Source organism: Megascapheus bottae, chromosome 18, assembly GCF_031878675.1.
Source record: "Megascapheus bottae isolate mThoBot1 chromosome 18, mThoBot2.hap1, whole genome shotgun sequence".
Classification (NCBI taxonomy): Eukaryota; Metazoa; Chordata; class Mammalia; order Rodentia; family Geomyidae; genus Megascapheus; species Megascapheus bottae.
The window spans coordinates 26,711,161-26,731,651 of record NC_143526.1 but is presented as its reverse complement, the minus strand read 5'-3'; the positions used below and the strand labels follow the sequence as shown (position 1 = coordinate 26,731,651).

Genomic DNA, 20,491 nt, shown 5'->3' with positions numbered 1-20,491 from the left:
TGGTACTGAGGAGTTGAACCTGAGTCTTGGTGCATGCTAGGCAAGCACTGTACCACTAGGTCACACTCCTGGCCCCACACAGCACTTTTGTGAAGGGACTTTGCCTCCCACCTCCCTTCTAAGAGCTTCCTGGTGTTTTCTTTCACCTGTGGCTGGTGGTGGCTGACTCAAATTTCCTAACTCCTGTCCCTGAGTTCCCGAGTTGAGTTACAGCCTTGTAACCTCCCACCCCACACAGACCCTAAGGCTAATACACAAATCCAGTGAAATGCGTGCAAATAGGATTCCCGACTCTGCCATCCACCCAGCTGCTCCCGACCTGGGCATTCCATTGTTCTGACTCATCCACATTGACTCCATATCGAGGCAAGTGTTGCTGCCTTGACCTTCCAAATAGCACTGTTCCACCCTCTTGCTCTCCAGCCTGGTCCTCCTTCTGACTTGTGTCTGTCCCCTGAGCCCCCACAAATCATTCTTCCTCATCAATGACTTCTCACTCATTGAGAGAGAAATAAGTGGAGGGGGGAGAGAGAGAGAAAGATGGGGAGAGATTGACAGCAAGAGAATGAACTTGGGGCCTGGATCCTGTCCCTGAGCTCTTTTGAGCCAAAGTGCAACTTCTAATTTTTTGGTGGTTAGAGATAAGAGTCTCACAGACTTACCTGCTGAGGATGGCTTTGAACCGTGATTCTTAGATCTCAGTCTCCTGAGTAGTTAAGATTACAGGCATGAGCCACCGACACTTGGCAAACCATCAGTTCTGAGTAAAAAAAGCTAAAGGACAAGATGTAAGTGTTGGGGCCGGGAGTTTGGCCTGGTGGTAGAGTGCTTGCCTAGCATGCACGAAGACGGGGGTTCAATTCCTCAGTACTACATACATAGAAAAAAGCCAGAAATGGCCCTGAGCTCAAGCCTAGGATTGGCAAAAAAAAAAAAAAAAAGGCCCCGAGTTTAAGGATCAGACACACACACACACACACACACGCATGCACGCACGCACGCACGGAGTGGTCTAAAGCATGAGGTGGAGTAGAGTAATAAGTGGTGGGTGGGTCTGTAATCTAAGTTCCTAGCTCTACCTAGGATACATGTTCAAAGGTTCTATGTACATCAGTGCTAGCACAGTTCCAAGTTAAAGAAGCTTAGGGCCAGTGCCCATGTCCTGAGTTCAAGCCTCAGGACTGGCAAAAACAAACAAACCTGAAGTGACACTGTAGTTAAGTGATGAGTGCAAGCCTTGAGCACAACGAGGCTCAAGGATAGGCCTAGGCCCTGAGTTCAGGCCCCACCACCAAACAAAGTGAAAGCAGCCAGGCACTGGTGGCTCTCACTTCTATTCCTAGCTATTCAGGAGGCTGAGATATGAGATTCATAGTTGGAAGCCAGTCCAGCAGGAAATGCCCTGAGCTTATGTCCAATTAGCCAGCAAAAAAACAGAAGTAGGGCTGGGAATGCGACTTAGTGGCAGAGTGCTTGCCTAGCATGCATGAAACCCTGGGTTCCATTCCTCAGTACCACATACACAAAAAAGGCCAAAGGTGGCTCTGTGGCTCAAGTGGTAGAGTATTAGCCTTGACCAAAAGCAGCCCAGGAACAGTGTCCAGGCCCTGAGTTGAAGCCCCAGGACTGACCCAAAAAAAAGCCAGAAGTGGAGCTTTGACTCAAATGGTAGAGTTCTTTACCTCTGAGCAAAAACGTTTGGGGATGATACCTCGGCCCTGAGTTTAAGCCCTAGGACAAGGGCATGCACACACCTATATCCCTCCCCTTTTATTTGGGGTTTGAACTCACTTGAGCCGCACCTCTAACTTTTTTACTCTCTTCTCCTTCCCTCCTTTCAATTCTGGTCCTAGAGTTTGAACGCAGGGTCTAGGTGCTTGCTGACCTTAAACTTTTGTGCTCAAGGCTAGTACGCTACCACTTGGGCCACACTTCATTTCCACTGACGTGGTTAATTGGAGGTAAGTTATCCCGTGGACTTCCCTGTCTGGGCTGGCTCTGAAACCTCCTCAAGATGACTAGATCATAGGGTTACAGGCATGGGCTACTGGAGCCTGGCTTTGCTCTATTTTTGAGATAGTATTTTATATCTTTTCCCCTGGTTAAAATGGATTTCCACAAACTTTGCCTGGGTTGGCCTCAAACCACACGTGTGAGCCTGGATACATTTACTGGTACAGCAAAAGCAGCGGGTATTATAGGGATAGACATACATTCATACCTTTTTTTTTTTTTGAAGATTTATAAACAATGAGTTTGAAATAAATTTTTATTTCCATTCAATGTTCTTTTTTTTTTTTAACTAGTCACTACAGAGCAGTGCAGAGACCTGGAAAGAAGAGGAATAATTTATGGACAAATTTATTCTTCAGACTTTTAGGGAATGAAACAAAACGCTCTTGGAAATGTTTCAAAATACCAGTGATTTTCCACTTTGGGTTTTTCCACTTTTATTGTTGTCATCAGGTGATTCTTGTCAGTTTTTCCTCCAAGATGCTCTTGTTACACGCCCAGTGTGGAGCAGTGGCTTATCCACTACAGCCAGCAGGACCTTCTTTTCTTTTTTTGTAGTGCTGAGAATCACACTCAGGAGTTTTCACATGCTAAGCAGAGCTCTACCACTGAAGTAAATCTCCAGGTCTGAAAGAGTGTTCTTTTGCTTCAGAAAAAAAAAGGAGCAGGGGATGTGGTTCAAGTGGTAGAGCACCTGCTATACAAGCTGGAGGCTTTGAGTTCAAACCAGTACCCTGTTCTGGCATGTATGAAAACAGAACAGTGAAACTTGTTGCAACTCATGTGTGAAGAAAGGGAAGAAATGGGCCAGGAGTTTGGCCTAGTGGTAAGAGTGCTTGCCTGGCATGCATGAAGATCAGGGTTTGGTTCCTCAGTACTGCATACATATGGTGCTGTGACTTACATGGTAGAGCTCTAGCCTTGAGAAAGTCCAAGGACAGTGCTTAGAGCCTTAGTTCAAGCCCCAGGACTGGCCAAAAAAAAAAAAAAAAAAGTGAAGAAAGTCAGGCACTGGTGGCTCACACCTGTAATCCTAGCTACTCAGGAGGCTGAGATCTGAAGACTGTGATTCAAAGCCAGCCTGGGCAAGAAGGCCAGTGAAACTTATTTCCATTAACCACCAGAAAGCTTAATGTGAAACTGTGGCTCAAGTGGTAGAGCACTAACCTTGCGCAAAAAAGCTCAGGGTCAGTGCCTAGGCCTAGAGTTCAAGCCTCAAGATGGTGCTACCAAAAAAAAAAAAAAGTGTGTGGGGGAAGATGGGGGAGAGGAGAGAGAAGGGTAACATTGTGATACACTGAAATGTCACAATGAAACCCTCCCTTTTACAACTAATAACTGCTAATTAAATATGAATAAATTATCAGTAAAAGTGGAAAAAACCCTATCCTACTGTCATCACACCAAAACCTGTCTCCTGTTACTTGTACGAGAAAAGACAAGCAAAATCAACCTGTGTGAAATTTAAACAGCAGTGGTGCACAGGTGGCTCACACCTGTAATCTTAGCTACTGGGGAGGCTGAGATCTCAGGACCATCTTCAAAGCCAGCCGGGGACACCAAAGTCCTTGAGACTCTTATCTCCAATTAACCACCCCCAAACCAGAAGTGATACTATGGCTCAATGTGGTAGAACACTAGCTTTGAACTGAAGAGCTTGGGGATAGCGCCCAGACCCAGAGTTCAAGCCCCATGACCGACCAAAATAAATAAATAGCATGGTATCTGACTGGCCTGCAGGAGAGGAGCCACAATGGCAGTCTGGGAAACAAGCCTTTCTTTGGGAGTCCAGCTCCCAAAGGGTCCTGTGGAAGTGACCTTTGGCCAGTGGAGAGTGAGGCTACCCAGGGTAGAGGGTGTCTCAATGCCATCTAACTACCTGGATTTTGGTGGACTTGAGGCTGGTACCACTGCAGGCCCTGTGTATCTAAACCAAGCTGTTTCCTTCGTCATGTGCTGTGGTTCTTTGGACATGACTGTTCCCTACATTGTGTGACAAATTGGTACATCACTGTTTCTGGTACTCCTCAACGCAACTCCACATGAAATCCTTGGCTCTCAATCACATGCTTCTCTGGTTCTGTGGCTCCTCCTCTGCACTCAAGCAGTTCTCCCTGATCCCCCCCAGGTGCTCCTTAATCCCCGCTTCCTGACTTCTAAGCTTCTCATATCCACACAAAATTCACCTAGCTAAAAGCCCTTCTACACTTCTAGTTCCCCCCACTAGCTTCTGCTTGCAGTTCCTTGGGGAACAATCCCTAAAGTCTGTGGGTTGGTAAAGGAGCCTGGACCTATGAAGAGCAGGTTGAGTGGAAGGAAGCTTAGTGATGTGGCTAGGAGGTGACACAGCAGCCATCCCCTCCCATCTATCAAAGCTTCCCAAGAGGCTTTGTACAGGACTCATAGAACTTGTGAACCTTAGATTACCTAGCTAAAGGTTCACAGGAACACTGCCTCCCCTTCAGGCAAGCCTGAGGCTTGGTAGGACTGGCAGGGAAGGGACTGCCTGGGGAAGTGCCCCTCCCTGATCAGCCCTTTCCCCACTCCCAAGAACTGTGGGACTATGGCAGAGGATATGAGCTTGCCAGGCACCCAAGCCACCTGCTGTGGATGCAGGGCAAGCGGAACCTGGACCTGCAGGGGAAGTTCCTGAATTTGTTTGTTCCTCAGAGCTCCAGGGCTTTGGCCAATTTCTTTTGAGTTGGCAGTTTTAAGGCCCCACTCTAGATCTGAGCATGTGAGGGCTTTCAGCTTTAATGAAGTCAAGGTCAGTGGTTCTGCCACCTGTATCAACTACTACGCCTCAGTAATTCCTATTTATAAGGTGGGTTTAAAGGGTCACCTGGAGGAGCATTACAGGCTAGAAGAACCATTCAACTGGTAAAGGCATTGTTTCTACCACCAGCCAACGCTGATAAAGACTGGGACAGAGGCTGGAGATACAGTTCCATGCTTTCCATGGTGGAGTGCTTGCTTAACATTCAGACCATGGAGTCAAACTTTAGCAATGAAATCAATAAAGACAGGGTGGGTGTATGGGGAACCTGGCAGGTAAAGGTGGGAGAATTTTTTTCAAGGGCTTTTTGTAAGCCCCTCTCTAGTTTCTCAAGGGCTGTCTCTCTGACCTTGAGCAGGTGATTTATTCCTGTGAACTCTGGAAACCAGGGAAGGAAATGTGAGCCCCAAGGGTCCCCTGTCCCCTTCCAGTCCTGATCAGTGCTCTAGAGATTCTTTTGCCAAAGGCTAGCACTCTATCACTAAGCCACATTCCAAGCCCCCCAAGGGTTCCTCTCAGCAGCTCCAGCAAAGGTGGATCCCACAGCTAGGTGGGAAGATCCTTGGGTCCCTAGGAATGCCCTTGCCACGCCCCCTGTCAAGGACACTGGGGTAGAACTGTCCAGAACAGGCAACAATGGAGGCCTTGCTTGTGGGATGATAGTTTATTGGTCCTTAGCATTATATCTTAATTACCAAGGTAAATTCACATACACAACTGCAGGTAAAAACATGGAAAATAATATAAAAATAAATCGAAGGCTACTTTTATATATTTACTGAATTAAGTAGTGTAATAAATACTATAAGCAAAAAGCTTCATTCACACAATTCAGTTTCACTGAAGTTACAGTAGTGTTTGTAAATATGAGTTTTAAAATTTAAGTTACAAATATTAAAGCACTGAAAAACTAGTATAAAAGTGAATTTTGGCAGGTAAGTGAGCTCTTACGTCATTAGTATTTGACTCCTTGGGGCAACAAGGAAGCATTTCTCACCTACTTTCTGAGGTACACTATCCACTTGTGTCAGTCAGCACCTGGCTGGAATACTTAGTAGCTTACAATCTTTGAATTGAACTTTTCCCTTTTGAGAAGCCCAAAGAACAATCCAGAGCTTATTACTGTGCAAATTCTCCAAAATCCCAACAATTTAGGAGGACCAATTTATCTCAGCTATAAGGCCAACGTCCAGGCCTCTGTTCCAGGCTTATGGGGCCAACTCAACTCCTCACTAGTGGCCCCTTCCTGGAGTGATCCCATTTTCTCCAATTCCTATGGCCTCCTTCCAATCAAGAAAAAATTAAATCCCATATTAAAACAAAAAACACATAACTTCAGCGAGTTCACCATTATCTCATTCACTCTGGTGACATGAAACTGAAGCTGCTAACATGAAAGCTGGCAGCAGCATGTCAGCCCCTGGAGGACTCTGCCTGTCCCTGGAATCCACCGCCAAAGTCAGAAGCTAAAACACAGTGTCACGGCTTTTCCTATGGAGACAGCCTGAGACCTCACTCCCTGACCCACAGGGATAGAGTGGACTTCAAACTCCAGGGTCAGCACAGGATCCTGGGAGCAGTGCTCCGATGTCCGCCAAGAGCTCACAGTGCGCTGTGCTGTGCCCTTCACCAGAAGCACAGCAGGGTGCCCAGGAATGCCCTTTCACCAGGGTGCCCCTCCACACTCCCCAGAGGCTGGGGAGTGTTTGTAGAGGCCTCAGTCCATTTTGCCTTTTTGGCTTTGATACTTGTCAACATTTTGCCTTTTTTCAATCACAGTTTCATGTTCAAGTTGAGGTAATTATTTTCCCTCCACCTGGAGAGGAATGGGGACTGAGGGGTAGGTTGGTGAGAGAGCATTTCTAGGGACAATCATCAGAAAAAAAGTGTGCCATGCTGTACAGCCCCACATGGCGGGAAGGCCCGCTGTCCCACGGGCTCTGAACCCTCTTTAAAAACTCTCGTGCAGCAGCCACACTGCTAGGCCAGGGCAGCAAGGAAATGGCTTGAGCTCTGACATACAGAGCTTTATCAACAACTTCACAGTCGAAAAATTCAACGGCCTGTGGTTCCCTTGTCCCCTCCCTCCCCCCTCCCTTTTTCCTTTTTCTAAGGCTGCTCATGTTCAAGTTTTTAAAAAGAGCTCAGTAGAGCTAAAGGAAGCTACAGTAACTCATTGCTTATTAATCAATTGCACTTAAGATCTATGTTATTGATTCTGAAGCAGAGGCAAGGCCTTTGTGGACTCTGGCGTCTGGCCAGCCGGAAGTCAGAGGCTCCTAGATTTTTGGAGCTAAGACTAGATAGAGCACACGGGCCTGAACTTGAGGAACCTTTCTCAATGCAGGATTTCTCATATAATGGTATTCGCAGCTTTGCTCATTTGGCCTCAATATAACTTGTTTTCTTTGCTAATACAAGCATATTTATCTATAAGCCTTTGACAAAGCCTTGCTCTGCTACTTGTATGCAGAGCTCTGTGACCAGGCATATGAACATGTGTGCTCCATCCTGGCTCTCCTCTGCACCAAGGGTCTTTTTCAAAACCCCTCTACATTACCAAAAACTATGCTGGTTTCAACTATGTGCTTCTTCCTAAGGCATGCAAGAAGTATGTGAAGTTCAGGAAACACAACCCAAGCAGCTGAGGCGCTGAAGTCCTAGTAGACATCACCTAATATCAAAGCCTGTGACCCCTGCCCCTGCACTATTAACTTCAAAGGCTGGGCTGGACACAACTTTTATTTCCCCTCTGTTCTATGGTCAAGTCAGAAACAAAGCCACTGGAAGGAATTTTAACTTGGGTATGGAAACTCTGAAACTCCCAATACTGAGGAGCCAAACAAAACAAAACAAAATCCTGGGCCAGGAGCAAGGTTTAGGGGCATGGGTGTCCTGAAGTGAATGGCTGAAAGCATTCCTTCCTTAGTATGGAGGGGAGGAAGACTGGGTGTTGGAGAGGGACACCTCACAAGTGATCAGACCCCAGCTGGGCAGGGCACTCCTTTTGACAGCTGCTTGGAGCCTGGGCAGAAGGCTTGCTTTTGTTTCCAAATAAGGGACACCAAACCATGCGATAGGAGAGCTCAAGCACCAATCTTGGAGGGTTACTAACATTACCTCAAGAGCTGCCACTTCTGGAAAGCATCATGCCTTTCCCTCAGCCTAGCTCATCAGGGAAACCACCTCACTCAGAATGTACTGTGATTCTCAACCTAAGCTCCTGGCTCCATAGGTTGGGATGTGCAACTCCTGCTGGATGGGACGCAGGGCCAGCAGACCAGCTCCTTCAATGGAAGGAGGCAGGGACAGCATGCACCATCAGGGAGGAAGACTGTCTTGGGATGGTGTCTGGCTATTTAGGCATTTGGGTGGCTAGGATATCTGGGTACCTAGGTCCCAGGGTAGCTAGGACCCAGTAGTTCCTTCTCTGTGCAGTCTAGATGCTTAGCCCACACTCTCCCACAGTGACTCAGCAGACCAAGAGAAATACTGTTACCAGAGATCAGAGGGCCTGGGCTACCTGCAAACACACTGGAAGCCCTGTCTGCTCATCTTTGAAGATCCCACCCCCACCCCCCAGCAGTGGTGCAGGTGATGGCATTCAGCGCTGCAGAGAGAACAAAGACAACATGTACTCAAGCCAGCATACGCAGGCCAAGGAGGACAGAGACAACACCTCCAGAGGCCTCTGGGAGAGCTGGGGCTTGACACCCCATTCATTCACCCATCTTGGGTGGACATCAGGCCCGACTTCTAGGGCTTCTGTTCGAAGAGATCATGGTATTCCTGCTGCTCTAGCTCACGGTTATACCTCTCAATTTCCCGGTTGGCTTCTTCCACGTAGTCATTCATGAACTGGTCCATGACTGGTGTGGTTAAGGAAGAGAGCCTTGAACCTGGAAGACAAGAGGACCACCTGGTCCAGAGGCAGGGGAGGCAAGGGACACTGAAGTATCATACACAAATAGTATCATACACATAAAGACTAAGGTGTTGACAGAAGGCCTTTATGAGATCCTAGAATGAAAGCCTGCATATAGCAGCTTCCAGCCTCAAGTTTATATATATATTCCACCCCCTCCTAGTCTTGGGGCTTGAACTTGGGGCCTGGGTACTGTCCCTGAGCTTCTTTTGCTCCAGGCTAGCATTCTACCACTTGAGCCATAGCACCACTTCTGGCTATTTTCTGTATATGTGGTTCTGAGAACTCCAACCCAGGGCTTCATGCCTACTAGCCAAGCACTCTACATTCCCAGCCCTCATCCATCTTTTCTCAGGGAACTTCTATATCCAGGCCATTCTCCTCACTTGCAAATCATGACCTTGTAGAAACCAGGGTGTTACCATAACTGCATTCAAACTATCCCCCACAGAGTAACATTACCATAGGCAAACTAAAGGACAAATCTGGCTGGGTGGGGTGGCTCACGCCTGTAATCCTAGCTACTCAGGAGGCTGAGATCTGAGAATCCAGGGTCAAAGCCAGCCCCAGCACTACAAAGCCCAAAAGAATCTTATCTCCAATTAATCACTAGAAAATGGGAAGTGGGGCTATGGCTCAAGGGTAGGATGATAGCCTATTGTCCTACCTTGAGGTGAGAAGCTCAGGGACAACACCCAGGCCCAGAGTTCAAGCTCCATGACTAACCCCCCCAAAAGAAACAAACAAAAAACAACAACAACTAATATAATTTCAACAAATTTAAAAGGCCTACATAAGACTCACAGCCCTATAGTTTGTTCTGGTATACCCAGTACTCGGACTGCAAACTTCTTTAGAGAGGCTTGCAAACAACCAGGTTCTATACTGGAACTAAGATGCTTCTAAGGAAGGATACGTGGATGAAAGTCAGTCTTGTCACCAAAGAAGTTAACAAACTGGGTGCCATTGTAGAAGTAGCCTGCAGGTAGTGGGTCCAGATGGCGTTTCACCTATTGGAAGAATCCAGTTAGAATTATAACTACTTCCTATCATTCACTCATTGAAAACAAACTGGCCTGTTACACTAGCAAGATAGTCTTCGCCTGTGCTGCTACAGACAGATAAGCACAAAATTACAGAAATACCTATAGTAACCTCCAATGAATGATATGATCCTCTGTCTCTCAGGGGAAGGTTTCTGGGAGTTCCTAATGGAATTATGATTCCACTGCTCACAGTGGCACTCACTTGACAGCATGTCCTTTACTTACCATGTCTGCTTCTCTTAGCTCACTTTCTACATTATTATTATTATTGTTATCCAGTTCAAGGGTTTGAACTCAGGGCCTGGGCACTGTCCCAGTAACTTTTTGCTCAAGGCTAGCACTCTACCACTTGAGCCATAATGCCACTTCTGGGTGTTTTCTGTGTAGGTGGTTCTGAGGAATCGAACCCAGGGCTTCATGCATGCTAGGCAAATACTCTATCACTCAACCACATTCCTAGCTTCTGAAGAAGCTGCATTATAAGGACTGCCTTCTGTATCCTACCAAGGAGCATCCAGGCTGTCCAGGCTGGTAGGTGTTTTATACTAAAGGCTTTCCAGGAGTCCCAGAATCATCTTCTGCCCCATCTAGTCATCCCTGGGGCAAAGGCTCAGAATCAGCTTGGACTTTTTAGAGCTCATCAAGAGTACCTCATCTTGGCCTCAGAATTACAAAGCTTTCTCATGAGCACTCGATGTAGAATGTTTTTTCCTGGGCCTAGAATGCTCCCCCCCACTCCCTGATTCCTAGTTATTATTCATCTTGGGACATGTCTTCTGCTGTTACCTGCACAGAGTGACAAGGCCAGGCCTCCCATTACCTGTACCTCTCACAGGTAGTGGCTCTCCTCCATTTCATGTCCAGAGGCTACTTACCCTCTAACTAAAACTGCAAGGCTGGTCTTAACCAGCTTCCCTCTGTGGTCTGGGAGAAGCAAGACTTTCAGCAAGACTTTCAGCTGCCTTAAAAACAGCTCCTCCCTCAGGAAACCCAAAAGACAAGAGCTGTGTAGCTCAGTACAGCCCTGGGCCCCTAAGGGGAGATGCCAGGGGAGAACACTCACGTGGATGTTCCTGATCTCCTGCTGGGTCAGCATCCCTCGAGTCTTCAGAGCTTTCCTCTGAGGTTTCTAATCAAGATGGAGGGCAAGAACAAGTTGCAAAGGAGTTGTTGTAGTACATGGGCTTTGAAGGCCCAGGGATCTGCGGGTCAGTTATACAATAACACCCCAGCAGAGGAAAAGCATAGGAACTAGCCTGACTTAAATATGATATCCTGCCTATCTGCCACCTGAGGAGGGCACAAATGGGAGAATGCCCAAGTAGTTCTATAGATGGGTAGTAGGGTAGTATCCTGCCAACCTGCGGGTTTCCAACCCCAAGAATCTTAATGAACAAGTACCATTTAAGAACTTATCCAAAGACTGGAATGGTGGGCACACCTGTAATCCTAACACTTGGAGGATGAGGTATGAGGATGCAAGGTTGAGAACCCCATGTTAGCTCCAAAAGGAGCTTATCTAGGTGAGGTAGTCTATGCCTCAGAACTGAGCACCTGCAGGTGCTCAGCCACCTCTATTCCCAGGATTCAAGGTAAGGTAAATGTTGAGCCTGTCTTAAGAGGCATTGTACCCTGAGTGTGCACAGCTTGTGCTCTTGGTTCACTGAGTACATATACCACATCTTCTTTGAGTTTGCTAGAATGCAGATTCTACCCACTCCAAAATGTCCCCAAAGAATGGGGCCTAAGACTGTGAGGTACACACTAGAAGGAGGGGTGAGGTTGTCAGGGGGCAGTAGCAGCCCTGGGGTGTGCTGCTCATTCATATCTATGCTATTCTATCACCTGCTTAGCTGACTGCCGAAGCCAGTCTTTGAGGCTGTCCTCCTTCAGGGAGCAGCCGATGAACACAAGGTAGCACTCCTGCTGCCCACTGTTGTCCTGAGGCGTGCTTTTCGAGTCAGGAGGTGGTGTGGGTCCCTCCAAAACTGGCACAATACTTAGGGAGTTAGCCAGAGTGTTGTAGCAGACCTCCATGGTCCTTTCTGAGTCTGCAAGGAGAACAAACGTTGATTCCTAAGACTCCATCCAGAAATGATTACGGCTGCACTATAAAAAATGTCAATGGTTAAGTCAGGCGCTGGTGGCTCACACCTGTAATTCTAGCTACTCAGGAGGCTTCCATACGAGGATAGCAGTTCAAGGCCAGCCTGGGCAGGAAAAGTCCATGAGATTCTTTTCTCCGATTAATCACAGAAAAAAACAGAAGTGGCACGGCTGTGGCTCAAATGGTAGAGTGGAAGCCTTGGGCAAAACAGAGCTCAAGGACAATGCCTAAGCCCAGAGTTCAAGCCCAGGACCAGAAAAAAGTCAATGGTTGAGGTATATTCCTAAGAAACTGCAGGAGAACTGATGAGACTAGTGGCAAGTCTGAAAAGCTGGGGTGAGAGCAGAAAGAGTAGGAATAGTTTCTGGCTTGGGACAGGGTTGTCAGATAAATATTAACAGGGCAGGAAAATATAGGAGAGGAAAAAGATTTAGGAGCGGAGGAACTTGACACTTTACTCATTGAATTTGTAAGAGGAGCAGTGTCTGCACTAGACTTGGGAAGAGCCCTGAAGGCAGGAGAGCACAGTGATTTTGGAAGTGAGCTAGGTCCTACTCGTTTGCAGGCCCAGCTTCTCTCTACTAGCTAGATGTAGAATCTGGCTGTAGCACCTAGGAGTCTGAGGATAAGCTAACTTACAAAGAATGGAAGAACATTATTGGTGGCCTTGCCTTTGCTGTCTAACTTTTTCCTTTTTTTTTTTTTTTTTTGTTGGCTGTGGGACTTGAACAGGGCCTGGGCACTGTCCCTGAGCTTTTTTTCGCTCAAGACCAGTCTTCTATCACTTTGAGTTACAAGCCACTTCCAGTTTTCCGGTGGTTAACTGAAGGTAAGAGTCACACAGACTTTCCTGCCCTAGCTAGCTTTAAACTGTGATCCTCAGATCTTAGCCTCCCGAATAGCCAGGATTACAGGTATGAGCCACTGGCATCTAGCCTGTCCAATCTCTTAATGCCTGCTAAACAGCTAACAGTGGGCTTCTGCTGTGTTGGCTGAAGGCACCCTAGTGACACGTTCCTCCTTCCAAGGAATAATAAACCTTTCCCATCCTGACTCTGAACTATAGTAAGTGCTGATTCTCAGGACAGGGATAGACTCTGCTTCCTCAATGTTGACTTTATCAACTCATACTGGCTTCTTTCTTTCTCTTTTTCTCTCTTTTCTTTTATTTTGCCAGTCCTGGGGCTTGAACTCAGAGCTTGGGCACTGTCCCTAAGCTTCTTTTTTGCTCAAGGCTATTGCTCTACCACTTGCCACAGTGCTCAAAAGCCACTTTTGGATTTTTCTGTTTATGTGGGTACTGAGGAATGGAACCCAGGGCTTCATGCATGCTAGGCAAGCATTCTAGGCCTTTTTTGACTTCCAGGCTCAGGAGAGACCATGAAGTTGCAAGGGCTTCAAAGGCCTAAGGCTAATAAACAAGTCTGCTACACAGAAGAGAGAAAGAGACAAGCTGAGGCTCGAGCTTTGGCAGACATAGACTGGGATCTGATGCACTCAGCAATGGGACAGGTCCATGGATGGCTGTGAGTCTCTGGAACAAGGAATTCAAGGAGCTGTGAGGAGAGGCCCGAGAAAGTCATTCAGAGACTGAGCCTCCACTGTGGAGTATGAAAACCTGGGGCAAGTGAGCCTTAGAGCAGAGTGGTGGGAAGAGTAGCATGGTCAGAGGAGAGTGTTGAAGTTCAAGAGTGGCATAAGCAATCAGCAGATGCTATGAACTCCCCGCATGAAGCTGGGCACTGGTGGCTTGTACTTGTAATCCTAGCTACGAAGAAGGCTGAGGTCTGGGGATCATGGTTTGAAGCCAGCCTGGGCAGGAAGGTCTCTGAGACTCTTATCTCCGATAAACTCAGAAAAAGCCAGAAGTAAGTGTGGGGGCTCAAGTGGTAGAATACTAGCCTTGAGCACAAAGAAGCTCAAGGATAGAATCCAGGCCCAGAGTTCAAGCCCCAAGACCTGAAGGAAAACAGAAATAAAACAAAAACCTCCCACCATGAGCTATGTTCCATAGTGTAGAGCTCCATTTCCAACTAACAAGTTACCTGAAAACTTTACTTTGCCAAGGATGTGGTAGATGTTTCCGGAGAAAGGACTTGGCTTGATAGAGGACTGAATAGCTGGGGAGAAAAAAACACAAGAGGTGTTATTCATCGGAGGGCAGACGCCAAGTTTAGGGCAGTGCAGCTGGGAGGGCTAGGGACTAGAGAAAGAAACCACTCCAAGATTGGAGGTTCACAGCCCCTATCTCCACCCCCATCTTTCCTGGAGCCTTTCCCACTATTACCAGTTGGGAAAATCTCTCAGTGGAGTAGAGATCAAATTAGCTACACACATGAAAAAGTAAATCCCTCTCCTGCTTTTGGTTACAAACAGCAGAGAGAAGAAATAGCATACACATAATACTGAAATGGTATCAGGAGGCAGGAGACCAATTCTTGGGTACCAGGAACTTCTTTTTGGCAGTCCTGGGGGCTTGAACTCAGGCATTGTCCCTGAGCTTTTTTTTTGCTCAAGGTTGACATTCTACCACTTGGGTCACATCACCACCTTTACAGCTTTTTCTGTTTATGTAGTACTGAGGAATGGAACCTAGGGTTTCATGCATGCTAGGTAAGCACTCTACCACTAAGCCACAAGGACCTTTTCCAGCCAACACTTACCTTTACACTTAGCCATGAAGCGAGTCTTCTCGAGGGGACGACCAAACCATACACAGATCTGAACCATTAGTGGAAAGACGGATCCAGAATCAAATTTTCCTTCATACCTTAAAACAGTTAAAAAATGTTTAAGTACATATCTTCGGGGCTTAAGTGTGTTAGTATCCTATATGATTCCCCCTACCTACCTTTTATTTATTTATTTTTTGCCAGTCCTGGGGCTTGAACTCAGGGCCTGAGAACTGCCCTTGGGCTTTTTTGCTAGAGCTCTACCACTTGAGCCATAGCACCACTTCTGGCTTTTTCTACGTATGTGGTACTGAGGAATCAAATCCAGGTCTTCATGCATGCAAGACAAGCACTCTACCACTGGGCCAAACTCCTGGCCCACTGCCTATCATTTTTCATACTGACATTTGTTTAAATGTGAAAGTGTCTATTCACTGTAAGACTAGGAAGTCTCCTTAGATCAGCAGTATTAGCAAGAAACTGTTTTACTAGGGAAGTCCAGAGTAGGGTTGACAACAACAGGGCATGGGAGGGAAATGGTTGATGATCGTATACATAGCCAGCTCAGACAGAAAAGTCTATGACACTCATCTCCAATTAACAACCAGAAAACCAGAAGTGGCACTGTGGCTTAGAGTCTTAAAGCACTAGCCTTGAACTGAAGAGCTGATAGTACCTAGGCCCAGAGTTCAAGCCCCAGGACCAGAAAAAAAAAAAAAAGAATTAGTAGAGCATCCTCTTAGTAAGCACCAAGAAATTAGTTTGTAATGTAAATAAAGTGTATGATAAAATACCCGACTTCTTGGCATGAACTCAAAAAGAAAGGCTTTCGTATGTTCTCTCCTCACAAGCATGTATACCAAATAAAACAACTTCTCTTCTTCTTCTTCTTCTTTTTCTTCTTTGCCAGTCCTGGGGCTTGAACTGTCTAACTGAGCTTTCTCAAGGCTAGCAATCTACCACGCAATCTACCACTTTTTCTGTGTATGTGGTACCAAGGAATTGAACTCAGTGCTTCATGCATGCAAGACAAGTATGCTAGGCCACACTGGAAGCTCCACTTAAAAAAAAAAAGGCACTTTTGATGCATCATAAATGGCCTTGAAATGGCATTCTTCTTGCCTTCATCTCCCAAGTACTGGAATTAGAGCCCACTAAGCCCAGCAGTGTTGAATTTGTGTATGTGTGTGTTGAACTCAGGGAGCTGTCCCTGAACCACCGCCATCATCCCCACCCTTTCAAGGCTAGCACTCCACCACTTGAGCCACAGCTCTACTTCTACCTCTTTGGTAGCTAACTGGAAGAGTCTTATGGAGTTTCTTGACCAGGCTTGCTTTAAACTACAATCCTCAGATCTTAGCCTTCCATCTAAGTAGCTAGGATTCTACATGTAAGCTACCAGTGCCCAGTGCCCTGCAACATTAATTGGTCTTCTTTAATCAGGAAAAGCCTCAAAATTTATATAGTCTTTTAATGACCTCCTCATATCTACTCTTTTCTGGATCAGTCTTTCTCCAAGTAAGCCTGAATCCTGAGCTCCACTCTTCTAGCACCAAGTTCAGTGTAGGTCAGTATGGCCTAGAGAATGGAGCTTCTTTAGGTAACAGAAAACTTCAACATCAGACCCAGTGGAAGAGGCAGCAAGAGCATCAGCAGCTGTAGACACAGAAAAGTGGGTGGCTCAAGTGGAAGAGTGCTGGCCTTGAGTGAAAAAGCCAAAAAAAGAGCACAATACCCTGAGTTCAGACCCTGGTACCTGCATGCAAGCACACACACATCCACACCTAAAAGGTAGGTTTCTCCCTTGAGTTCCATCTGTGGTGTTTGGTAGGCTGAGATATATCTGTCTAATTAAGGAATAAGGAAAGCACACTATGATTTAGGAAAGTATGATGAAGCCCCTGATTTGAGTCACTTGTAAAGATACTGCTACAAATCTCCAATTTTAAATTTTCTGATCTGCTTTAAAAGAGTAACTACCATTGTTATGATTTGAGATAGGGTTCTCACTACAAACTTAGGCTAGCCTAGAAATTCACTATATAGCTCAAACTGGCATCTAACTTTACCAACCTTGCTGCCTCTACCTAAATGCTGGGTAGAGCAGATTTTGATTACTACACCCAATTGTGGTTTAGGGGTGATATACAGGATGTAGAGAGCACCTTCAAGAACTAAGAATAACAAAGATAATCTAGATATATAGAAGAGATTAATGCTGGCCAAGGATTAACCATTTTTGTTCTCAAGAGTTTCCTTCTTCATGTATATGGAGGGCTGGTGAAAACTACAATAGTTAGGCTGGTAGATAGGAATGTTTCCATATTTTTAAACTTTATTTATTTATTTTTTTATTTATTGGTCAGTTGTGGGGCTTGAATTCTGGGTCTGGGTACTTTCCTGAGCTCTTCAACTCGAGGCTACCGCCCTACCCTGGGCCTGGTCGTTTGTCCCTGAGCTCTTCAGCTCAAGGTTACTGCCCTACCCTTTGAGCCACAGAGCCACTTTCAGTTTTCTAGTAGTTAAGTGGAGATAACAGTCTCAGGACTTAGTGCTGGGCTGGCTTTGAACTGAGATCCTCAGATCTTAGCCTCTTGAGTAGCTAGGATTACAGGTGTGAGACTTATCTCCAATTAACCATCAGAAAACCAAAAGTGGCGCTGTGGCTAAAAGTAGTAGAGCGTTGCCCTTGAACTGAAGAGCTTAGGACAGGGCTCAGGCCCAGAGTTCAAGCCCCACAATTGATCCCCCCCCCCAAAAAAAAATCCTTCTAAACCTATAGACAGAATAGTCCATTTGTACAGGAAAACAAGTTCAGGAATCAGACAATGGGACTTGAAATCCAGCTCTTTTGTTTACTAGTTTAGCTATACCCTTCTTGCCTTTGTTATCCACTTCATAGGCTTGCTATAAAGGATAAATGAGAACACAGGTAGAGCTCTTACAGTAGCAATGTCCAACAGGACCTTCTATAGTGGTAGTGTAGCAGCAGAATCCAATATAGCATAAACTATAGGCAGCCATGGCATATGGCTGAGTCAAAGAGACTAAATTCTGTCTCTCTCTCTGTCTCTGTCTCTCTCTCTGGGTTGTTGTTGGTTGTAGAGCTTGAATTCAGGGCCTGGGCACTATCCCTGAGCTGTTTTTGCTCATTCTACCATTTTGAGCCACAATTCTACTTCCAGTTTTCTTGTAGTTAAGAGTCTTATGTACTTTTCTTCCAGGGAAGGCTTTGAGTCATGATCCTCAGATTTCAGCCTCCTGAGTAGCTAGCATGGGCTCTACGCTTATTTCATTTTTATTAATTTATATTACATTCAACAGGTATGTAGGTAGAGGTGGCCACATTGGAGAGTGTAGTCTTAGAACAATAGCTAGCATACAGTGATTTAGGTAATGTTGGCATAGTATAATGGACTATATAATCTCCTCTGCAGAGGCTTCTTCAGCAGTGAGTCTACCTGTTAGGAACGTAGGGAACCCATTACACTCTCAATTGGGAAGGACAGAACTCCTGTGACATGCCAGTCACTTTGCCCTCACTAGAGAAAATACTGGGTACCATTGTGTCCACAGATGACTCCCTCCCTAAATCTCCACATCTAGGGTAGTTCCCAATTTGGAGCGTAAGGTATGAGTACAGGGATTTTGGAAGGGCATTCCAGCTAACAGATAATTTCTTGGTAGAGCATAGTAGTGCTTTCACTTTTTTTGTTTTTCTAACAATAAATAAATCATTGAATTTATAAAAAAAAAGTTAGCAAAAAAAGCTAATTAGCTACTTTTCAATGATGATACTTGCCAGCCAGGGTATATTAAGTATCGAGATCGTAGCATCTGAGGACTTGAAAAACTATTTTCTGAGAGAATCAGTTCAATGTCTTCATTCCTTCAAAAACATACAGAAAAGATACATGTTAGTGAAGACTGTCAACCTTAATCTGCAGATTTTTCTTCCTTCCATAACCCATATACATACACACACAGACAGCATACATGCTGTTGTATGGATAAGGACACTTCACCCAAAATACTTGGTTACGCATTCCCTAAACTGAGGAAATTCTTTTTGCCTTTTTGTCAGTCCTGAGGCTTGCACTCAGGGCCTGAGCACTGTCCTTGGGCTATCTCAAGGTTAGCGCTCTGCCACTTGAGCCACAGCACCACTTCTGGTTTTTTCTATGTATGTGGTAGCGAGGAATTGAAACCAGGTTGTCATGCATGCTAGGCAAGCACTGTTGGTGCAAGCTAGGCAAATACTCTACCACTAGGCCAAACTCCCAGCCCACAATTTTTTTTTTTTAATAGAACCACAATACTATTATCACAGTCAAGGAATTTCAACTGCACAGGACAGTCCAGAGTGCTTCTACCTGGGGCTGGTTAGAAATGTAGAATCTTGGCCTGGGTTTGATTCCTCTTGAACTCCCTGAGTTCAAGCCCCAAGACTGGAAAAAAAAATGTAGAATATTGGGCCCCACCCTGAATCAAACTTTTTTGGGTAATAAATTGGAGATAAAAGTCTCTGGACTGGGCTGGCTTGAAACCACAATCCTCAGATCTCAAGGCTCTTCTTCTGAGTACCTAGGATTACAAGCCTGAGCCATAGGCTCTAGGCAGTCATATCAACAACTTGGATTTATCTGATTGTTTCCTCAAGACTATATTCAGGTTAAACAGTTGTGCTTAATTTAATCCCCTGGTGGTACTCATATGACTGTCAGCCAAGAGGCACATGATAACAGAATGTCCCATTACTTGTTTTGCTAAGTTTAATCATTTAATCAACATAGTGCCAGGCAGACTTGATGATATAAGGGTAGTTTTCTTCCTTGTGAGTAATTAGTCTAGGGGGACTCATTCTGTTATGGAGAATTAGTAGCTATCTTTTTCCTCTAAAATTTTTTACCCACAAAATGATTTCTGGGGGCTGGGAATGTGGCTTAGAGGTAGAGTACTTGCCTAGCATGCACAAAGCCCTGGGTTTGATTCTTTGGCACCACATAAACAGAAAAGGCCAGAAGTAGTGCTATGGCTCAAGTGGTAGAATGCTAGGCCTTGAGCAAAAAGAAGCTCAGGGATGGTGCTCAGTCTCTGAGTTTAAGCCCCAGGATTGGCGCGCGCGCGCGCGCGTGCGCACACACGCACACACACGCACACACACACACACACACACACACACACACACACACACACACACACACACACACACTTACTTCCTTCTCCTTTTGTGGTGCTGGGTTGGCCCAGGTTCTTGAAGACACAAGGCAGTGCATTATTATTGTTTTATACTGTACTCAAATTATGACAAACTTGACTGTGGGAGTTTTCTTTTTTTGGGCCTTGAACTCTAGGCCTGGATGCTGTTCCTGAGCTCTTCAGCTCAAGGCTACAGCTCTATTCCTAGACTCACAGTGCCACTTCCAGTTTTCTAGTGGTTAACTGGAGATAAGAGTCTCATGGACCTTAGTGCCGGGGCTGGCTTTGAACCTCGATCCTCTCTTAGATCTCAGCCTCCTGAGTAGGTAGGATTACAGGCGTGAGCCACCGTACCTGGCTTGTGGGTTTTTTTTTTTTTTTTTGACAGGCAGTACTGTTTGAACTCAGGGCCTCATGCTTGCTGATACTCAACACTTAAGCCACATCTTCAGCCTTGCTTTTTGCTAGTTATATTGAAGATGGAGTCTAGTTGACTTTTTTGCTTGGGTTGGCTTCAAACCTCAATCTTCTGGATCTCATCCTATTGAATAGGTAAGATTATAGACCTAAGTCACCAGTGCCCAGCTCTTGTGGGAACTTGTCATTTAGGTCCCTCATCTTCCCACACATCTCTATTAATCCACTTCCTTCCTTTACTGAAATAAAATGGATCAGGCTTACCTTGTATTTTTCTTGCCCTAGACGCACAATATGCCCTGCAAGGAGTCCTGATATATTGCAGTAAGGATTGGT

The 20,491-nt window shown here is 45.7% G+C and overlaps 1 protein-coding gene across 2 annotated transcripts in view; it reads right to left on the bottom strand.

Moving 5' to 3' along the window:
* Window positions 1-5,438: 5,438 nt before the first annotated feature.
* Dnaaf9 (dynein axonemal assembly factor 9) overlaps window positions 5,439-20,491 on the bottom strand; it is a 102,237-nt gene continuing 87,184 nt past the window's right edge. For both annotated transcript variants that reach the window (XM_090352060.1, XM_090352059.1), the window contains exons 31-37: window positions 18,342-18,428; window positions 14,531-14,637; window positions 13,913-13,987; window positions 11,606-11,811; window positions 10,824-10,889; window positions 9,631-9,724; window positions 5,439-8,658 (exon numbers count right to left, since the gene is read on the bottom strand). In XM_090352060.1, the coding sequence (XP_090208186.1) occupies window positions 8,546-8,658; window positions 9,631-9,724; window positions 10,824-10,889; window positions 11,606-11,811; window positions 13,913-13,987; window positions 14,531-14,637; window positions 18,342-18,428 (748 nt within the window). In that variant the 3' untranslated portion in view covers window positions 5,439-8,545. The remainder of the gene's footprint in view (window positions 8,659-9,630; window positions 9,725-10,823; window positions 10,890-11,605; window positions 11,812-13,912; window positions 13,988-14,530; window positions 14,638-18,341; window positions 18,429-20,491) is intronic.